Consider the following 20,927-nt stretch of genomic DNA (forward strand, 5'->3'; position numbering starts at 1 on the left):
CAGCTCGCGGAGGATGGGTGTAATGTGGGCGAACCGCGGTGCGCCCACTATCACTCACGCGGCTGCATTCTGGACTAACTGCAGTCGCCGGATGCACTTCAAGGGCAACCCCATGTAGAGCCCATTGCAGTATTCCAGCCTAGAGATCACAAGGGCTCGAGTGACTGTTGCGAGAGCCTCCCGGTTCAGGTAGGGCCGTAACTGTCGGACCAGGCGAACCTGGGCAAATGCCCCCCTGGTCACAGCCGACAGCTGATGGTCAAAGGTCAGCTGTGGATCCAGGAGGACTCCTAGGTTACGGACCCTATCTGAGGGGTATAAAATTTGACCCCCCAGCCACTGTTCCCTCTAAGGTGCGCGCCTGCGCAGCCGCGCACATGGCTGCAATTCCCCGCGCAGTAGTTTCTAATTGCCGCGCAGAGGCACGTGGGGCAGGTATCTGGACACGAACTACAGAGCGATCGCAATCAAAACCTCCTCCAGCTAAACCTTTTCTACTGCAGTACATTGCCGCCCGACTTCAGGATTCTCTAATCAGTGTAGGTTGAAAAGAAAAACGGGAAAGGGATCTTAAAGATTTAAAACTCTGGAGCAGTTTTCACGGGGAATTAGAAGAGTCAGAAAGCCCTGCTGCCTGGAGTTTTGCTCCCCCCTCCCTCTCAGACCTGCCTGCAAGATCGGCTAATTTGCTATTGCCTGGGCTGGCTCTCCCTGGTTACATTTAGCAACAATGTAGCTTTTTTGAGCTCTTTTTCTCCCTCCTCAGCCCCGCCCGACTTCAGGATTCTCTGTGATTCTGTAAAGAAAAAAGGAAGGAGGAGGGAGGGGGATCTTAAAGATTTAAAACTCTGGAGCAGTTTTCACGGGGAATTAGAAGAGTCAGAAAGCCCTGCTGCCTGGAGTTTTGCTCCCCCCCCTCTCAGACCTGCTGCGAGATCGGCTAATTTGTTATTGCCTGGGCTGGCTCATTTAGCAACAATGTAGCTCTTTTGAGCTCTTTTTCTCCCTCCTCGCTTCTCGGGGCTCCACCAATGGGGGAGCAAAGCCCAGCACCAGGCTTTGGGCTAACACAGGGGTCTGCAAAGTTGGCTGTTTTAAGACCGGTGGACTTCAACTCTCAAAATTCTGGAAGTTGAAGTCCACCAGTCTTAAAAGAGCCAACTTTTGCAGATCCCTTGGCTAACATGATTGATGCCCTCGGAGTTGGAAAGAGGCGAGAGAGCCCGGTCACATGAGTCATGACACACATCAGCTTTGTGACCACATTGCTGAGTAATAAAAATTCCAGTCCCACGTTGTAACGAAGGAGTACCTATATTTGATAACTCATTGGGATTTTCAAAGTCATTGAGAATATTTTTGCTTTTAATCTAATTAAACTTCCTATCTGTCAGTTTAAAATAGTGACTTCCATAGAGCAAACTAAAATCACTACTTTATAAACAAAAGGAAGGTGTTTTTTTCTCTTATTTGGTTATGGTGGAGCCATTTTAACAATCTATATTTGCAAGTAGTATGCAGTTTTGCAGTAGTAGTAGGTTACTGAAACCCTCTGTACAGAAAGGAGCAAATTCCCACAAATTTTTAAACTATCAACAAGCATTGTTGAACATGCAGGCAATAAATCCTTGAGTTTACAAATTAACGATGGAAGAAAACTCTTAGATGTGAATGAGACTTAAATTATGGTGATTTTAATAATTTTACTCATTTAAAATAGCAAATTGCATATAATACATTAACAGAAGCATACAGTGTATAGACAACTTTTGCAATTGAATGTTAACTCATTAAAATGAAGTATATCAAGGGAAATTCATTAAAATGAAGCATATAAAATATTTACTATTTTAATATTAGTGGTATTAAGTACCATTTATATATTCATTTCAAAGCTCTTTTTTATTTAATCCAAAATGAATTTGAAAAGATAATTGTAATAATTGATAAACCCTAACCCTATAGGTACATCATCAGTCAGTGATGATGTCAAAACGTAAAGCTGGAGTAAATGTTGTTACGAAGAAAAAGTGCAGCTGGAAGTTTAAACCAGAATGGTCTTGGGTGACATCTGTGAAAAAAATTCAGGTGCTCAGGCATGAAAATGTGCCGCTCAAACACTATACTTTTCCGCTCACACTGAAAAAAAATTAGAGGGAACATTGCCCCCAGCCTGAGTGTTGGAATATCGGCCAAATTATTGGGAGGGAAACACAACAGCCACTCGGTCTTGTCCGGGTTGAGTACCAGTTTGTTAGCGCTCATCCAGTTCTTAACGGCCTCAAGACCCTGGTTCATCACGTCCACCGCTTCATTGAGTTGGCACGGGGTGGACAGATACAGTTGCGTATCGTCCGCATATTGATGGTATTTTATCCCGTGCCTCCGAATGATCTCGCCCAGCGGTTTCATGTATATGTTAAATAGTAGGAGGGATAAGACCGAACCCTGCGGCACCCCATATGTTAGGGGCCTCAGGGACGATCTCTGCCCCCCGACCAACACCGACTGCGACCTGTCCGAGAGGTAGGAGGAGAACCACTGCCAAACAGTGCCTCCCACCCCCACCTCCCGCAGTCGTCGCAGAAGGATACCATGGTCGATGGTATCGAAAGCCGCTGAGAGGTCAAGGAGAACCAGGATGGACGCATGGCCTCCATCTCTGGCCCTCCAGAGATCATTGGTCAATGCGACCAAAGCGGTTTCTGTGCTGTAACCAGGTCTGAAGCCGGACTGGAAGGGGTCAAGATAACTAGCTTCCTCCAAGGCCCGTTGGAGCTGGAAGGCCACCACCTTCTCAACAGAGCCTTGGGGAAATTCAGGATCGGGAGCAGGGGTGGGTTCCTGCCAGTTCTAACCTCTTCTATAGAAGAGGTTCCACAAATCTACAGTGCCGTTTAGAACCGGTTCCAGCTCCCTCCCCCCGCCCGTCCTCACATCATCAAGATGAAGAGCGAGAGGAGGAATTCTGGGAGTTGAAGTCCACAGGTCTTAAAGGTGTCAAGTTTGAACACCCCTGGGTTTTTTTTTTTCTAAAGGGTTAGGGTTGCAAGGGTCTTGTAACTTGACAGCTTTAAGACTTGCGTGCTTCAAATGCCAGAGTTTCTGAGCCAACATTTTGGTTGCTAAGCAAGAGCGTTGTTAAGTGAGTTTCACCCATTTTACAAGTTAGCCACGCCCACCCAATCACATTACTGCCAAGCAACTCCCACTTTGTCACATGGCTGGCAAGCCATTCCTACCCGGTCACATGGCCGGCAAGCCACTCCCACAAAACAGGCCACACTTACAGAAGAGGTTCTAAAAAAATTTGAAACCCATCACTGATAGGCAGCATGGATAAGTTGCCAAGTCTAACATTGTAGTGGCATGTGCCAGTTCCAATCTAAACAGTGCATTCAGAAAGTATTCAGAGCCCCTTCGCTTTTGTCAATTTTGCTAGGCTGCAACCTGATTCTAGAGTGACGCGGTGGCTCAGTAGCTAAGACGCTGACCGCGTCAATCAGAACGGTTGGCAGTTAGGCGGTTCGAATCCCTAGCGCCGCATAACGGAGTGAACTCCTGCTACTTGTCCCAGCTTCTGCCAACCTAGCAGTTTGAAAGCATGTAAAAATGCAAGTAGAAAAATAGGAACCACCTTTGGTGGGAAAGGTAACAGTGTTCTGTGCACCTTCGGCATTTAGTCATGCCAGCTACATGACCATAGAGATGTCTTTGGACAGCGCTGGCTCTTTGGCTTTGAAATGGAGATGAGCACTGCCTCCTAGAGTCGGGAATGACTACCACATATGTGCGAGGGGAACCTTTACCTTCACCTTTAGCCAAATTCTACAGTTGTTGAACTTTATTTCCCCCCCTCTTTGATCTACAGAGGTGTTTTCCAATGTGAAAACAGCATTTTAAAAATGTCTGTAAATTTATTAAAAAGAAAAAAAAATGAAATGCCTTTCCCAATCATGTCCAATCAATTTAATTTACCACAGGTGGACTCCTTTTCAAGGTGTAGGAACATGCCAGCTTTGATCAAGAAAAATGGGAGGCATTTGAGTTTCACATGTTGTTGCAAGGTGTCTGAATACTTATGCCGATATAATATTTCAGTTTTTTTTTCCTTTTGTAAATTTACAGACATTTCTAAAATTCTGTTTTCACTTTGTCGTGATGAGGTACTGAATGTAGATTAATAAGAAAAAAAATGAATTCCAGCAAGTGTAGAATCGGGCTGCAGCACAGCAAAACTGACAAAAGCTGAATGCAGTGTACAGTGGTGGGGAAATTAAAAAGCTAGGTTAAATAGGGCTCCATACAGGTAGTCCTCGACTTACAACCACAGTTGAGCCCAAAGTTTCTTATTGCGAAATGAGACAGTTGTTAAGTGAATTTTGCCCCATTTTGCAGCCTTTCTTGCCACCGTTGTTAAGTGAATCACAGCAGTTGTTAAGTTGTTAAGCGAATCTGGCATCCCCATTGATTTTGCTCATTGGAAGGTCACCCAAAAATGATCACATGACCCCAGGTCACTGCAACTGTCATAAATATGAGTCAGTTGCCAAGTGTCTGCATTTGAATCACATGACCATGAGGATGTAGCAACGGTCATAAATGTGAAAAATTGTCCTTTCTTCAGTGCCATGGTAGATTATAGAACTGTCGTAAGTCTAGGGCAGGGGTCATCAAACTGCGGCTCTGGAGCTGCATGTGGCTCTTTCCTCCCTCTGCTGCAGCTCCGTCACTGGTGGGCTTCACAAGTTTGAGAGGAGCTTTCGGTGGGGGAGGAGGGAGAGAAGCACAGTACACCAGGAGAAGACTCTATGGCAAGGGGAGGGTTTTCCAGTTGTCTCCACAATTGATAGGGCTTTCGGTTATGACAGGAAGAGGAGAAAGGATGCCGCGCTAGGAGGAGACTCTATGGTGAAGGAACTGAACTTCCGGTCAGCTTCAGAATTGAACAGGGGGCTTCCAGTTAGGACCTTTGTGGCTCCCGGTGTTTTCTTTTCTGTGGGTCCAAATGGCTCTTTGAGTGTTTAAGCTTGCCGATCCCTGGTCTAGGGCTACTTATATTTCTAGCCAATAGCCATACATCTCACCTCCATGACTTATTCCTGCTGAGTACTTTGCCATAACCTCCTGCATTTTTGATCCCACCAGCACCAGCTCCAATTCAACCAAGTCGCAACTACTTGACACCGCCCCCCTCTTCCCATAAAAAGCCAGACACTCCCTCTTCTGAGTCTGAAGGGAAGAAACCAGGCACTAAACCACTTCCGGGTCGCCGCCCCACCAACACCACCTTACTGACTAAGGAGCACTTCCTGAAAAGAATGACCCAGAATATCTCATCCAAACTGTCCCCATACAACGGGACCCTCCTTGAGCGGCTCGAGAGCTACCTCCGGGCCACCAATTTCCCTCTCCGAGGCAACCAGACGATCCGGAGCGTGGCCAGGGACATCTACCTCTATCTCAAACGGATGAAGCCCATTGAATTTCAAGAGAAGGTTGAAGAACGTCTTGTCCAAGAAACCAGCAACTTGTCTCTCCCAATAACCGAAGCAGATAGTGTCTATTCAGATGGATACCTCCGTCCGGACCACGCCAAGCCAGCGGTGGTGACCAGCTCCCCAGACCACATTGAGGTGTCTTTGGACAGCGTGAGGGGCATTTCTGACCATGTGGTCATCCGCTACCGAAACATGGTGACTGGAGAAAGAAAGGAGTTAATAGTCCCTGGAGATGCTTCCACAGCAACCATCACCGGATTGTCACCTGGAACAACCTACTTGATGGAAATTCATGGTGTCATGAAGGGACATTCCTCTAAGTCCTACTCCTTTATAACTGCCACAGGTACCAGGGTTGGTAGGGCAGCCTTCTACCATGGCAGTTTTCTCTCTCCTTTTGCCTATAATAGTCGCATCACATGCCTTGTTTGTGTTGTTGCAAAGTCGAGCTTCTGTGGCCCCCACACATGGCCAAATATGTAATTACACTTTGCTTTCACGTCCTCCCCCAAAGTTGCTTGGACAATAGGCTGCTGGCTATTTTCCTCCCTTAAAAGAAAGTCCTTCTTCTCTGCCATATTGCTTTCACGCAGACATCACAACGTCCACCAGCTAATTTCTTCTCCAAGCCAAAATGCGCCTTTACTTGCTGCTCCAAAGTTTGTTGTGATGTGTTTTGATTTTGCTACACGCCACTTCCTGTAGCCAAAGTGCTTCCCGTTCATCTTTTATATGTTGTCCAGAGTTCCTCTGATGTCTATTTGCAAACTATGGGATATTTTCCCACACAATCACACAAGGAAGGATTTTATTACAACTGTGGATGATAACGTGTGTAAAGAGCTTAGAGAGCACAGAGAAGTGACTGAAATATATTGAATTATTTCTTAATAATTTAAAACCTGACTTTCTTCTGAAGAAATCACCGTTTTTATCCTTACAGTGATTCTGAGAAAGAATAATTTCTCCAATATCACCCCACAGCAGCCCCTGTCTCTTCATAAAAATAGCCTGTATATAAATGGATACACATTTATGTCCAATATTCTCCTGATTTACTGAAAGGTTTTAGACAATTTGGTAAAACATTTCTCAATATGTTGGCTCAAATAGATACAAATGAAAGGCAGAGTTTGTCAAAACTGAAGCGATCAAAATCAGACCATCAAAACATTTACGTGTGGGTGTTGAAATCACGCTGAAAATTATCTTTGCGTAGAAACATTGTCCTGGTGCTGACATTCTCCTCTCTTATGTGTTATTTAAATTTTTAACACACCACTCACTTTCTTTTCAGCAACAGTCAGGTGCTGATAGTTGTTCAAGAGAAAAGTCTTTTTTGTGTTTAATCACTTTAATTTTCCAGGCTTCAAGTTCTTGCCTTAATGTTGCATTTCTGTGGCTCAAAACTTTCTTTTCAGCTTCCGTTCCAGCAATGTTGGCTTTCAGTGTCGAGCCAGTTTATGTCGTTGCTCTGCTATTATTGCCACTGCTGCTGTTGCCACCACCTTCACACCTCCAAACCACAATTTCTAAGTGTCTTTCTTGCCGTTTAGCTGGGATTTCTAGGTTTTTATTTTCTGAAATGAAGGGAACCTTATTCTAAAGACTTTGCTTGTTCTTCTGGCAATAGTGGGAAAATCAGCTCTGATACATGTCTGGCTAGCATATCTCTCTGTTGAAATGAACCTTAGGCCTGATTCCCACAATATTGTCGGGCAGCTTCAGGGGTGGGTTCCTGCCAGTTCTAACCTCTTTTATAGAAGAGGTTCCACAAATCTACAGTGCTGTTTAGAACCGGTTCCAGCTCCCTCCCCCCGCCCGTCCGCACATCATCAAGATTAAGAGCGAGAGGAGGAATTCTGGGAGTTGAAGTCCACAAGTCTTAAAGCTGTCAAGTTTGAACACTCCTGGGTTTTTATTTCTAAAGGGTTAGGGGTGCAAGGGTCTTGTAACTTGACAGTTTTAAGACTTGCGTGCTTCAAATGCCAGAGTTTCTGAGCCAACATTTTGGTCGCTAAGCAAGAGCATTGTTAAGTGAGTTTCACCACATTTTACAAGTTGGCCATGCCCACCCAGTCACATGACTGCCAAGCCACTCCCACTCAGTCACATGGCTGGCAAGCCACCCCCACAAAGCAGGCCACACCTACAGAAGAGGTTCTAAAAAATTTTGAAACCCACCACGGGGAAGCTTCTACCTCCCATTGTGAAAACCAGCCCTTCATGTAGCTGGTGGAGCAAACTATCACTTTGAGCCATAAAATGGAGGAAAGACAGTCCATGATTTACTACCACAACAGAGTCTGCCTATCACGCTTGTAATTTGCGGCCGTTATAAAGAGAGTCAGTCATGTGAAAAAACTTTATTCTACTATCATTTGTGCGGTGGCCGTTAAGTGAACATTGGGCACAGTTTTGCCAAAATTGGAAGTAAAATGTCACGTTTGGTTTGGGCAAAACCAACATAAAATAGGGTCACGTGACTGCAGAGTGCTGCAAAGAGCCGTAAATGAGACCTGGTTGCCAAGCAACTGAGGTTGCCGAGCAACCGAGGCTTTGTCATGTGATTGAGGGGGGGTGACCCTCGGAACTTTGAATCCAGGTTTTAAGTACCCCCAAGGTGGGTCCATTGGATCTTCAAAGGGTTACTTGGAGACAGGTCATAAGTCGGGCACTAACCGTACAGGTAGTCCTCGATTTACGATCAATTGAGCCTAAAATTTCTGTTGCTAAGCAGGAAAGCTGTTAAGTAAGTTTTGCCCCATTTTACGAACTTTCTTGCCACGGTTGTTAAGTGAACCACAGGAGTTGTTAAGTTAGTGACACGGTTGTTAAGTGAATCTGACTCCTCCATTGATTTTGCTTGTCAGAAGGTCACAAAAGGGGATCACATGACCCTGGGACACTATAATCGTCATAAATACATGCCAAATCCAAGCATTTGAGTTTTTTTAAATAATTTTTTTTTATTTTTCGAATAACAACAAACAAAATCATCCTCCATTACAAATTGTAAAAAGTGTGTCAGTTGGTTACGAAGAGTTTTTGTGTAACTCTTCCACACTCATCACCTCTGATTCATATCAAATTATCTATTTTACATCACATATACATAGATGTATTGTTATCATCATACCTCATCCTTCATATGTCTATAGTTGTTTTAACGTCCCTTTATAACAAACATTCCCAAATTTAAAACAAAACCACATAGTGGCATTCTCTTATCTATTTTCAATATCATCCAACCACATTATATCTTTATAACACATTCAAAATAAAAATTAATTATGTTCAATAACAACATTTTTAAACCTCTTTTCTTAATCATTGTTTACAATTTATTTCCAATTTTCCCTTTCATCCTGTCAATACAAATTATTACATTATTATCATTATCAGTCATTTATTTAACAATAGTTTGACTGTGTTTAACTTACTTTCCCCCCTTTTTTCACCATTTAAAAATTTATACCAAATTTCCTCTCATCAAACCAATACAAATGTATACATTGTTATCACTATCAATTATTTACCTACCTTTATCATTATCACAACATTTTTAACATAATGCTCTAATTTTAACTAAATTTAACTAATGTTTTCTTATTAATTTTCATATCTCAACCTGTGTCTTTCCAGTAATAGTGAAGTTCCTATTTCTTTTGCCATTTGTGGAATTGGTCTTCTGGTTATTAATCAACTTTGGACTTCGCAACTTGTTGCTTATTACATATCTTGTAAAATCTCGAAACCCTCCATCAGCTTCCTTAATCAGCATTTGAATTTTTGATCATGTGACCATGGGGATACTGCAACGGTTGTGTGAAAAATAGTCATAAGTCACTTTTTAGTGCTGTTGCGACTTCAAACAGTCACTAAATGAATGGTTGTAACTCAAGGACTGCTGGTACCGATAGTTGCTTGGACACAGCAGGTTATGTGAATGCAGCAATTATGGTTTTTAAAGCCAAGTTAAGCATGTTGTCTTGATATGATATTTGCATCAATTCCTCACACTTAAAATTATAATAATATGGAATGGAATGGAATGGAATGGAATGGAATAGAATAGAATAGAATAGAATAGAATAGAATAGAATAGAATAGAATAGAATAGACAGAGTTGGGAGGGATCTTGCAGGTCATCTAGTCCAACCCCCTGCCAAGCAGGAGACCCTGCACTATTTCTGAAGAAATTTCCCTTCTTTAAATCTAAGGTAAACAAAGTATACTTACGTAAAAAGGTGGATTAAGAATGATAGAACGGGATGATCTATGCAGATACTCCCACCCTCGGAAAATAGCTAGTTTTTGTAATGGAGGAAATGGGCTTGTCTAGATGTCAAAAAGTTTGTGTATTTAGAATTGGGCGTTATGTGATTCAGGAAGCACTGCCCTTGCTCTGAATTGAAGTTCTTTATCTTTAGATAAAGTTTCCATGTCAGGGGGAAAAAAAATTTGGCACCAAAACCAATGTTCCTTATGCTAAGCAAAAAAGGAAGGATAAAAACTTGAAAGTTAAATAACAGAATTCCGTTTCTACCTTCAAAATAATTCACGGATTAGTTTAAAAAGTTTATCTTTTTAAATTAATTTCACTGTCCCACATATTCCCTATAATTGGTTCTGCTAAATACAAATATTTTAGAGAATGTATAATTATTGATTTTGGCATCTTATTTACTGTCATAATGACTCAATATTTTGGCATAATGATGTCTTATGCAGCTTAGTTCCTTAGCATGACTATTTATATGGAATACTTGAAACCGAACCGGTCTCTGCTCAAAGTAATACACATGTAGTTATGTGTAATTCTACAACGTTAACTGCATGAAATGCTTAATTATGAAATTAAGCTTATTTTGAGAGAACATTTGAAGCTTTTCGGTAATGAGCAACTCAGCTTTGGAAATCCAGATAGCAACATTTCTGTGAATTTTTTTAAAATTTAATATAGGATTGGGAACATTATTTATCAAATTTAGAGAGATGAAACATCTCACTCACAGAATGACTCTGGGGTACAGTTCTAAAAATTTCCCGTTTCTGATTCCCATGTCATAATCTGTCACATTTCAAAGGCTCAAAAATTCAAACTGCAATGAAAAGGCACACAGAGAGATACAAGAAGCCCTTGAGTTACAACCATTCCTTTCGTGACTGTTGGAAGTTGTTCAGTGTTGGAAGAACTGAAAAAAGGGACTTATGACAATTTTTCACACTTAACATTGCAGCCTCCCCCTGGTCATGTGAGCAGAATTCGGGTGCTAGGCAACTGGCATGTATTTATGACGGTTGTGGTGTCCCGGGGTTATGTGATCATTTTTTATGATCTCCTTACCAGCAAAGTCAATGGGAAAGCCAAATTCACTTAACAACCATATTACTAACTTGAGAAATGTTGTGATTCATTTAACAACTGTGGTTTAAAAAGGTCATAAAATGAGGCACAACTCAACTCACCTGACTAGCCAAGTTAAGCATGTTGTCTAGATATGACACTTGCATCAATTCCTCACACTTAAAATTATAATAATATAGGATGGGATGGGATGGGATAGGATAGGTTAAGTGGCGGGATTCAAATAGTTTAACAATCAGTTCTCTGTCCTAATGACCAGCTGGGTAGGTGTGGGTCAGTGGTCATGTGGCTGGGTGGGCATGGCCAACTCAACATCAGTCAGGTAGATGGACGCTTCTCCTTAGCTGTTACAATGCAATGAGGCTTAACTGGAGAAGCAGTTTCTGTAATCATGGCAATAAAGATTAGGCTAGAAACAACGCCAGAATGTTTCCTTCCTGCCTTCCTTACAGGATTAGCCCTGTAAAGTGGGAAAAAACAAAATGAGATTTCTTCCAACAACTGGTTCTCTGAACTGCTTAGAAAGTTAACAACCGGTTCTCCCGAATAGGTGCGAACTGGTTGAATCCCACCAATGGATAGGATAGAACATAATAGAGTGAATACTTAGAATAAGTTCTAAATTCTGACTAAGGTGATTTCTGTAAAATCCACGAAGTAGGGAAATATGCTCGCCAGACTAACTAAGAGAGGAAGTTGATGAAACTTAAAAAAAAAAAGAATTTCTGGTTCCCTCACCTCAAATCTCTTTTCCTTCAGCTCCAAGTTCACCAACAAATGATAAGATCCAAACCATCGCCACACCCACCTCAACTCCCGAAGCTCCACTGAAGAACCTACATGTGACCGAACTCTCTCCAAACCAGCTCCGGGTGACGTGGTCAGCCCCACCCAATTTCTTCCATAAGTTCTTCCTCTACTATAGGGATCCCAAATCTGGGGCACCTCCCAAAAAAATCAGCATTCCAGGGACAGAGAGAAGTGTCGACCTAATGGATTTGCGCCCTGGGACAGAGTATGAAATAGAGTTGCAGGGAGAGAGACCTGGCGGAAGCTACAATGCCCCCTTCTCAACAAAAATAATTAAAGGTACCCTCACTATATTCTTTGAATTTGTTAAGTTCTAACTGGCATCTTGATTTTTGTTCTATTCCAGATGTCCTTTTTCCAGCAAAGAAGATGATAGAGCAGTGATGGAAAACCTTTTTCGGGTGCCAAAAGCACATGCACGCACGCTATCGTGCTCACTCATGTGCCCACCCCTATAATGTCCCCCGCGCCATGCCCCTTGCGCATGCACATGTCACCACCATCACCCTCGCTTCCCCGCACATGCACGCACAGCTTTCTTGGAGCCAGAAGTGGGAATCCTCCAGAGGGTGAAAAATGGTTGAAAATCAAGCCCAAAAATTAGCTGGCCAGCACGCGCATGCACGCTGGAGCTGACAGGGCAACGTCTCGCGTGCCCTCAGAAATGGCTCCGGGTGCCATAGGTTTGCCATCACAGACTTACGTATAAGGTCCCTTCCAACTCTGTTAATCTGCAAGATTCATACACACAGTCCAGTGATGGGATTCAAATAATTTAACAACCGGTTCTCTGCCTTAATGATTTCTTCCAACAACCAGTTCACCAAACTGCTCAGAAAGTTAACAACCGGTTCTCCCGAAGTGGTGCGAACTGGCTGAATCCCACCACTGACGCAGTCGTATTTTCTCCCATCATCTGTGCTTTCCTCTTCTTCCAAGAAATTCCTAACCATCATCTTCTCTTTCCATTTTTTTTTAAATCAGAAGCAGAACCGGAAAAGCCCAGGCCAGGCGATTTCTCACTTGTAGAAGTCACAGACACTTCAGTTCACCTTTCTTGGGGTGCCCCTACTGGGCCTTTTGACTCCTTTGTGATCCAATATAAAGATGCTGAGGGGAAGCCCAAGATGCTTAAAATGGACAAGAACTCTCGAGAAGCCACGATTTCCAACTTGGTGCCTTCCCGAAAATACAAATTCAACCTTTATGTTCTCCTGGGCCGCAAGCCCTTCGGGCCCGTGTCCTTGGAAGTCGTCCCAGGTAAGCAATGGCTTCTGAGCACAGTAGTTGTCATGTACTGCTGCTGTTCTGACCGAGGCTTCCCAAGAACAGGAAGCAAATTCCTCGTCCCGACAAAAACTCCTTTTATTAATTTGCTGTGAATTATGCTCATTCACAGCGGGCAAAGTCTTTCAAAGGAGGATTTATGGTCACAGACCTTATCTGGCTTGGAGAGCTGAGAGGCCGATATCTGCAAAACTTGGCAAGGAGTCTTGGAGAGTCACGAACCAATTAAGGGAACTAATTATCTCCTGCAAACTCCCCTCTCCTTTCACTCCTCTTTTATTTCCTCTGGGAGTGCCATTCATTGTCCACGGTGGCCTTACTCTGAAGTCGACCCCTTTTCCTTAGCTGTTCCCTTCGTCTGGCAACTCTCTGCATGCGCACACTGGGAACAGGCTCCAGCTGTTTGTCTGCCTCACTGATGTCTGACTCTGATAAGCTGATAACTGGCATATAGCTCTGCCCCCCTCTCTGCCTCAAACACAGAGCCCACATCAGAGCCTTCCCCAGACTCCAGGACTGGCCCATGTTGCTCCCCAACCTCCTGTAAAATCCACGAAGTAGAGAAATATGCTCGCCAGACTAACTAAGGGAGGAAGTTGATGAAACTTTTTTTTTTTTTAAGAAAAGAATTTCTGGTTCCCACACCTCAAATCTCTTTTCCTTCAGCTCCAAGTTCACGAACAAATGACAAGATCCAAACCATCGCCACACCCACCTCAACTCCCAAAGCTCCATTGAAGAACCTACAAATGACCAAACTCTCTCCAAACCAGCTCCGTGTGACATGGACAGCTCCACCCAATTTCTTCCATAGGTTTTTCCTCTACTATAGGGATCCCAAATCTGGGGCACCTCCCAAAAAAATCAGCATTCCAGGGACAGAGAGAAGTGTCGACTTAACGGATTTGCACCCTGGGGCAGAGTATGAAATAGAGTTGCAGGGAGAGAGACCTGGCGGAAGCTACAGCGCCCCCTTCTCAACAAAAATAATTACAGGTACCTTCACTATATTCCTTGAATTTGTCAAGTTCTAACTGGCATCTTGATTTTTGTTCTAATCCAGATGTCCTTTTTCCAGCAAAGAAGATGATAGAGCAGTGATGGAAAACCTTTTTCGGGTGGCAAAAGCACATGCACGCACGCTATCGTGCTCACTCACGTGCCCACCCCCATAATTTAATGCCCCCGCGCCATGCCCCTTGCATACGCACACGTGACCACCACCACCCACACTTCCCCGCACATGCGCGCACAGCTTTCACGGGAGCTTTTTGGTAATGAGAAACCCAGCTTCGGAAATCCAGATGCCAACATTTTTGTGAATTTTTCTTTCATTTAATATAGGATTTGGAAAATTATTTATCAAATTTAGAGAGATGAATTATCTCACTCATAGAGTCATTCTGGGGTACAGTTCTAGAAATTTCCCATTTCTGATTCCAATGTAATAATCTCACATTTCAAAGGCTCAAAAATTCAAACTGCAATGAAAAGGCACACAGAGAGATACAAGAAGCCCTTGAGAAGCCCTTGAGTTACTACCATCCACAAAGTAGAGAAATATGCTCGCCATGCTAACTAAAGGAGGAAGTTGATGAAACTTTAAAAAAAAAAAAGAATTTCTGGTTCCCTCACCTCAAATCTCTTTTCCTTCAGCTCCAAGTTCACCAACAAATGACAAGATCCAAACCATCACCACACCCACCTCAACTCCCGAAGGTCCACTGAAGAACCTACAAGTGACCGAACTCTCTCCAAACCAGCTCCGTGTGACATGGTCAGCCCCACCCAATTTCTTCCATAAGTTTTTCCTCTACTATAGGGATCCCAAATCTGGGGCACCTCCCAAAAAAATCAGCATTCCAGGGACAGAGAGAAGTGTTGACTTAACGGATTTGCGCCCTGGGGCAGAGTATGAAATAGAGTTGCAGGGAGAGAGACCTGGCGGAAGCTACAACGCCCCCTTCTCAACAAAAATAATTACAGGTACCCTCACTATATTCTTTGAATATGTCAAGTTCTAACTGGCATCTTGATTTTTGTTCTATTCCAGATGTCCTTTTTCCAGCAAAGAAGATGATAGAGCAGTGATGGAAAACCTTTTTCGGGTGCCAAAAGCACAGGCACGCGCGCTATCGTGCTCACTCACGTGCCCACCCCCATAATTTAATGCCCCCGCGCCATGCCCCTTGTGTATGCACACGTGACCACCACCACCCTCGCTTCCCCGCACATGCGCGCACAGCTTTCACGGGAGCTTTTTGGTAATGAGCAACCCAGCTTCGGAAATCCAGATGCCAACATTTTTGTGAATTTTTCTTTCATTTAATATAGGATTGGGAACATTATTTATCAAATTTAGAGAGATGAAACATCTCACTCACAGAATGACTCTGGGGTACAGTTCTAAAAATTTCCCGTTTCTGATTCCAAAGTAACAATCTGTCACATTTCAAAGGCTCAAAAATTCAAACTGCAATGAAAAGGCACACAGAGAGATACAAGAAACCCTTGAATTACTACCATCCACGAAGTAGAGAAATATGCTCGCCAGACTAACTAAAGGAGGAAGTTGATGAAACTTTAAAAAAAAGAATTTCTGGTTCCCTCACCTCAAATCTCTTTTCCTTCAGCTCCAAGTTCACCAACAAATGACAAGATCCAAACGATCGTCACACTCACCTCAACTCCCGAAGGTCCACTGAAGAACCTACAAGTGACTGAACTCTCTCCAAACCAGCTCCGTGTGACATGGACAGCTCCACCCAATTTCTTCCATAGGTTTTTCCTCTACTATAGGGATCCCAAATCTGGGGCACCTCCCAAAAAAATCAGCATTCCGGGGACAGAGAGAAGTGTCGATTTAACGGATTTGCACCCTGGGACGGAGTATGAAATGGAGTTGCAGGGAGAGAGACCTGGTGGAAGCTACAACGCCCCCTTCTCAACAAAAATAATTACAGGTACCTTCACTATATTCCTTGAATTTGTCAAGTTCTAACTGGCATCTTGATTTTTGTTCTATTCCAGATGTCTTTTTTTCCAGCAAAGAAGATGATAGAATGTACATATATTTCTGATGTGATGAAGGACATTGGCTGACCCACTGACCATAGTGTTTCATCTCTGTCCTGATGCACTCTGTGTCATTGCTCATGATTCTGACTCCCACTTAGAACATAGAACAGTGATGGCAAACTGTCCGAATCTGCTTCTAGCTCTGCTGGACACGTGCGGGCTACAACAGGTGGACAAAGCCAAATCAACTAGAGAAGTGTCAATCAATCAATCAATCAGTCAGTCAGTCAGTCAATCAATCAGAATAGAGCTGGAAGGGACCTTGGAAGTCTTCTAGTCGAGCCCCCTGTTCAAGCAGGAGACCCATTTCAGATAGGTGGCTGTTCAGTCTTTTCTTAAAAACCCTGAGTGTTTTTAAGTATTTCTCAACCTTAGCAACTTTAAGATGTGTGGATTTCAATTCCCAACGTTCAGATATGGGTAGTCCAGTGGTGGGATTCAGCCAGTTCGCATCTATTTGGGAGAACCGGTTGTTAATTTTCTAAGCAGTTCGGAGAACTGGTTGTTGGAAGAAATCTCCTTTTGGTCCCCCCCCCCCCCACTTTACAGGGCTAATCCTGTAAGGAAGGGCAGGAAGGAAACATTCTGGTGTTGCTTCTAGCCTAATATTTATTGCCCTGCTTACAGAAACTGGCTCTCCGGTTAAGCCTTATTACATTGCAACAGCTAAGGCAATGCACCCATCGACGTAAGTGACGTTGAGTTGACCACGCCCACCCAGTCACATGACCACCAAGTCCTGCCTACTCAACTGGTGATTAGGGCACACAATCGGTTGTTAAATTATTTGAATCCCAGCACTGGGGTAGTCCTTTCTTATCAACTGCCTTGTTTAGCAACTGTTCAAAATAGCAAGAGTCTTTTTAAAAAATATATATATATAGCTTTGCAATCAGTTTTGAGAGTTGAAGTTCACCAATCTAAAGTCGCCAAGACTGAGAAACCCTGAAATATTGTAACTGAAATGGGTTTCCAAAGAAATCAAGTTGCTCTATTTGCAGGATTCAGACTGTGGATAATATTGCTGAAGTAGTCCAAACAAAACACCTGTCAGCGTTCCAAGTATCATGTAGAATTAAATCAGAGTCCAAGGCAAAATGATCCTTAAAGTTCCAATTTAATAAATCAGACATCTTAGCACATCTGTGGAATCCCAATTCTGAAAGTTACATCGGATTTCCATCCAGTTGAAAATTCATGATCTTGTCCCCACACCCACAAATCCATCACATGGTTCAATCTTCTTCTTCCACGCTGGCATCTCCACCCAGCTGCTTCCGGTCAGGTGCAGAGGTGCGGAGACAAAAGATGACCTTGGGCTTCTAGAAAAGAATGACAACAACACATTCCACCATTCTACTCCTTTCTATTTCCCCCCTCCCAACTACTACACCAAATAAACAGCATAACGAAATAAGAGAGAGTGTGGCAGGCCAAAGATCCTAAAAGGGATATAACTGCAGGCCTGACAACACCTTCATACAAGACAGATAGCCATCATGCTTCAGAACATCATTAAGCAGGTGTGGGATTCAGCCGATTCGGATTGGTTCTGGCCAACCGGTAGCTCCGACAATCAGGCCTTTTTCTGACCTAACGGCCTTGTCTTTCTTTCAGCATTGCTCACTTATTTATTTATTTGTTGTTAGCGATTTGCCAAATGTATACTTCCTCCCTCTCCAAGCACTCTGGAAAGCTTGCACTTGTTATTATTATGAGAGCAGGCAGCTCACGTTTAATAAATTGTGACTATTGTTGTTATGAAAGCAACATCTTCTATTAAGGTGATATTCATTGTTTTCCTTTGTTTTTTTTTTGTCACAGAATCCGATAGCACAGGAAAAGCTCCTCCTATTTTTAAAGACATTTCTGCCACTGTGACCAGCAATTCTGCCCACTTGTCCTGGACAGTCTCCTCTGGGAACTTTGATTCCTTTTTAATCCAATACAAGGATGCTGAGGGAAGACTCCAAGAGCTTTTCACTGAGGGAGATTCCCATGAAATCACTATCCCAAATCTGGCTCCTTCCCACAGATATACAATAGATCTCTATGGCATCTCCAGCCAGGGACGTCTGGGTCCTGCCTCTATAACTTTCATCACAGGTCAGTGGAATGGTTAAAAGGGAGCCACAGAATTTCCCTGCAACATGTGTGACTTTCCTTCCCTACCCAGTTGCACGTGACCCGACAAATGCGCGCCCAAAAAATGCGCACTGACAAAACCGCCATGACAAAACGGCGACATTGAAAGCACGCCCACTAAAGCGCGCTGACAAAACCGCACCCACAAAAGCGCTATTAGGGTTTTTAGGTTAGGGTTATGGTTACGATTAGGATTGTTAACGTTGTTACCATTGTTTTCGCGCTGTTTTCGATGGCCCGTTTTTGTTGGCGCGCATTTGTCGATGCGCTTTAGTGGGTGCGCTTTCAATGTCGCCGTTTTGTCGCAGCGGTTTTGTCGGCGTGCCTTTGTCGGTGAACCCAGTTGCATTCTCCCAAAGATAATGCTTGATTTCAGCTCTCTCAGAACCAGCCTCCATGTGATAGTGTCTATTTGCATCTTGATCAAAATCGAAAGAGTCAACCCTGTAGATCGAGTTGGTGACGAATGGCAAAAGGGAAACGTTGTGAGAGATGCATCTGAAAAAGAAGAAATGTTTCCAAGAGGTGGATGCAAAAATGGATGATTATGTGGAGGAAAAAGACAGACTGGGAAATAAATACCCATTCTAAAAGTCTGCACTATGATGTGTGCATTAAAATGTGCTTTTTTCGTGACATTCTTTGTTCACAGGATGTATAAAAGTTATATAATTTTTAAAAAATTGCCCTTGCGAATGGATATCGATTTTTATCACTTGTTATCCATTTATAGGGACACAGTGGCTCAGTGGTTAAGGCGCTGAGCTTGTCGACCAGAAAGGTCGGCAGTTTGGTGGTTCAAATCCCTAGTGCCGTGTAATAGAGTGAGCAGTTCAAATGTAAAACTGCAAGTAGAAAAAATAAGAACCACTTCTGGTAGGAAAGCAACCTGAGTCTCTTTGAGAGTGGGCGGCATACAAATTAAATCAATCAATCAATCAATCAATCAATCAACAGCATTCCATGCGCCTTCGGCTTTTAGTCATGCTGGCCACCTGACCACGGAGATGTTTTTGGACAGCGCTGGCTCTTCAGCTTTGAAATGGAGATGAGTACCACCCCCTAGAGTCAGGAACAGTTAGCACATATGCGCAAGGGGAACCTTTACCTTTATCTTTACCTTATGTATTTATATTTGTTTATTCGATTTCTATAGCCACACATCTCAATCAATGACTCTGGGCAGCTTAGAATTCCAAAAATATAAAACAATATCAAAACATCCAAAATAAATAGACACAGCAGCTAAGATCCTTGGCCAGTTAATAATAAAATCAGGAAACAAGGCGTTAACATATTTAGAGCCCTCAGCTTGGGAATACAGCCAGCCAAATACAATCCATTGAAGAAACAGCTCACGAATATATTGCTTTATTACTGTAAAGTAAATAATAAAAGGGATGAAATTTATACAGATCCGCCCACAGCTAAACCTAGGACTGCAAACTTAAAAACATAACCGGTGTCTTGAAAGATGGACAGGGTGCTGGAGGTCTGAAAGACGGTAGATCTCTTTTATTTCCACAGGATCAGAGGAGGATGTGTCCGTCCACAAAACTGTCCTCAGGGATCTGGCCGTATCAGAGGTGACCAGCAACTCTGCCCATCTTACATGGAGTGTCCCTTCAGGCCGATTCGATTCCTTTTCGCTCCAGTATCAAGACTCAGAAGGCAACGATCAAGAGTTGCATGTGGACGGCGATTCCCGCGAAGTCATTATTCCCAATTTGGTTCCCTCCCAAAGATACAGATTCAACGTCTACGGCATTTTGGGGACACAGCGCCTTGGACCTCTCTTTGCAGATGCTGTGACAGGTTAGCAACACCATGAGCCTGGCGGCTATCTTTCTTTCAGTCATTAAAAGCTCCTCTTCCTTCTCTTTTAATATATTAAAAAAACAGGAAAGCATTTCCTGATGTTTTCTTGTCGTCTTGCAGCACATATTCACTTTGTACACAAGAGAAATCAGTGAAAGTTAAAACTATTAATAGAACCAGTGGTGGGGTTTTTTTACTACCCGTTCCGTGGGCATGGCTTGGCGGGTGTGGTGTGGCTTGATGGGAGTGGCTTGGTGGGCGTGGCAGGGGAAGGAGACTTGTAAAATCTCCATTCCCACCCGACTCCAGGGGAAGGTTATGGCAAAACCCCCATTCCCTCCCAATCAGCTGGGACTCGGGAAGGGGTGGGTTGCTGCTGGCATTACTGCCTGTTTGGCGCGCAAAAAAAGTTGCAAATGGGCTCTGCACGCATGCACATTTGAAACGAAAAAGATCTGTGCATGGGCAAGGAAATTAGAAAAGTAAAAAAAAATACATTTCTGCAGTGAAAATTGTTCTGCGCATGCACAGGACCGAAATTCAAGATGGTGGCATCGTAGGAGAACCAGTTCAGTGGCGTGGCAGGCCTGGGTCGCTGCCGGTTCCAGAGACCCAGGCCGCCAAGTTACTACCTGTTCTGGACTTGGGGGAGAGGAACATAGAATAGATGGGGGTGGGGCAGTGGTGAGTTGCAGGTAGTACGCCCCAGTACGGGCGTACTAATGCCTGCCTGGAGTACCGGGTACCATTCTGTTACAGTGCTCCGGAATGCCCACCCACCCACCCGTCGTCCTTACCTGTATTTGAACTCTTTGGTGCTTCTGCACACACACAGGGCCCATACGGTGCCTGCGCAACGCTCCGCCAAGCAGCTGGAGTGTGGCAGAGGCTCGCAGATGCGTCGCTGGAGGGTAGGA

General features: G+C 43.6%; 1 protein-coding gene across 8 annotated transcripts in view; it reads left to right on the forward strand.

Moving 5' to 3' along the window:
• The window catches only part of LOC116504730 (tenascin-X-like), a 134,529-nt gene that overhangs the window by 44,799 nt on the left and 68,803 nt on the right, over nucleotides 1-20,927 (forward strand). For 6 of the 8 annotated variants that reach the window (XM_032211940.1, XM_032211943.1, XM_032211947.1 and 3 more), the window contains exons 7-14: nucleotides 5,149-5,847; nucleotides 11,632-11,961; nucleotides 12,667-12,942; nucleotides 13,636-13,965; nucleotides 14,626-14,955; nucleotides 15,603-15,932; nucleotides 17,872-18,153; nucleotides 19,720-20,007. In XM_032211940.1, the coding sequence (XP_032067831.1) occupies nucleotides 5,149-5,847; nucleotides 11,632-11,961; nucleotides 12,667-12,942; nucleotides 13,636-13,965; nucleotides 14,626-14,955; nucleotides 15,603-15,932; nucleotides 17,872-18,153; nucleotides 19,720-20,007 (2,865 nt within the window). The remainder of the gene's footprint in view (nucleotides 1-5,148; nucleotides 5,848-11,631; nucleotides 11,962-12,666; nucleotides 12,943-13,635; nucleotides 13,966-14,625; nucleotides 14,956-15,602; nucleotides 15,933-17,871; nucleotides 18,154-19,719; nucleotides 20,008-20,927) is intronic. The other 2 variants (XM_032211942.1, XM_032211944.1) reach the window with 2 other exon arrangements.

The sequence above is a fragment of the Thamnophis elegans genome, chromosome 2 (genome assembly GCF_009769535.1).
Source record: "Thamnophis elegans isolate rThaEle1 chromosome 2, rThaEle1.pri, whole genome shotgun sequence".
NCBI lineage: Eukaryota > Metazoa > Chordata > Lepidosauria > Squamata > Colubridae > Thamnophis > Thamnophis elegans.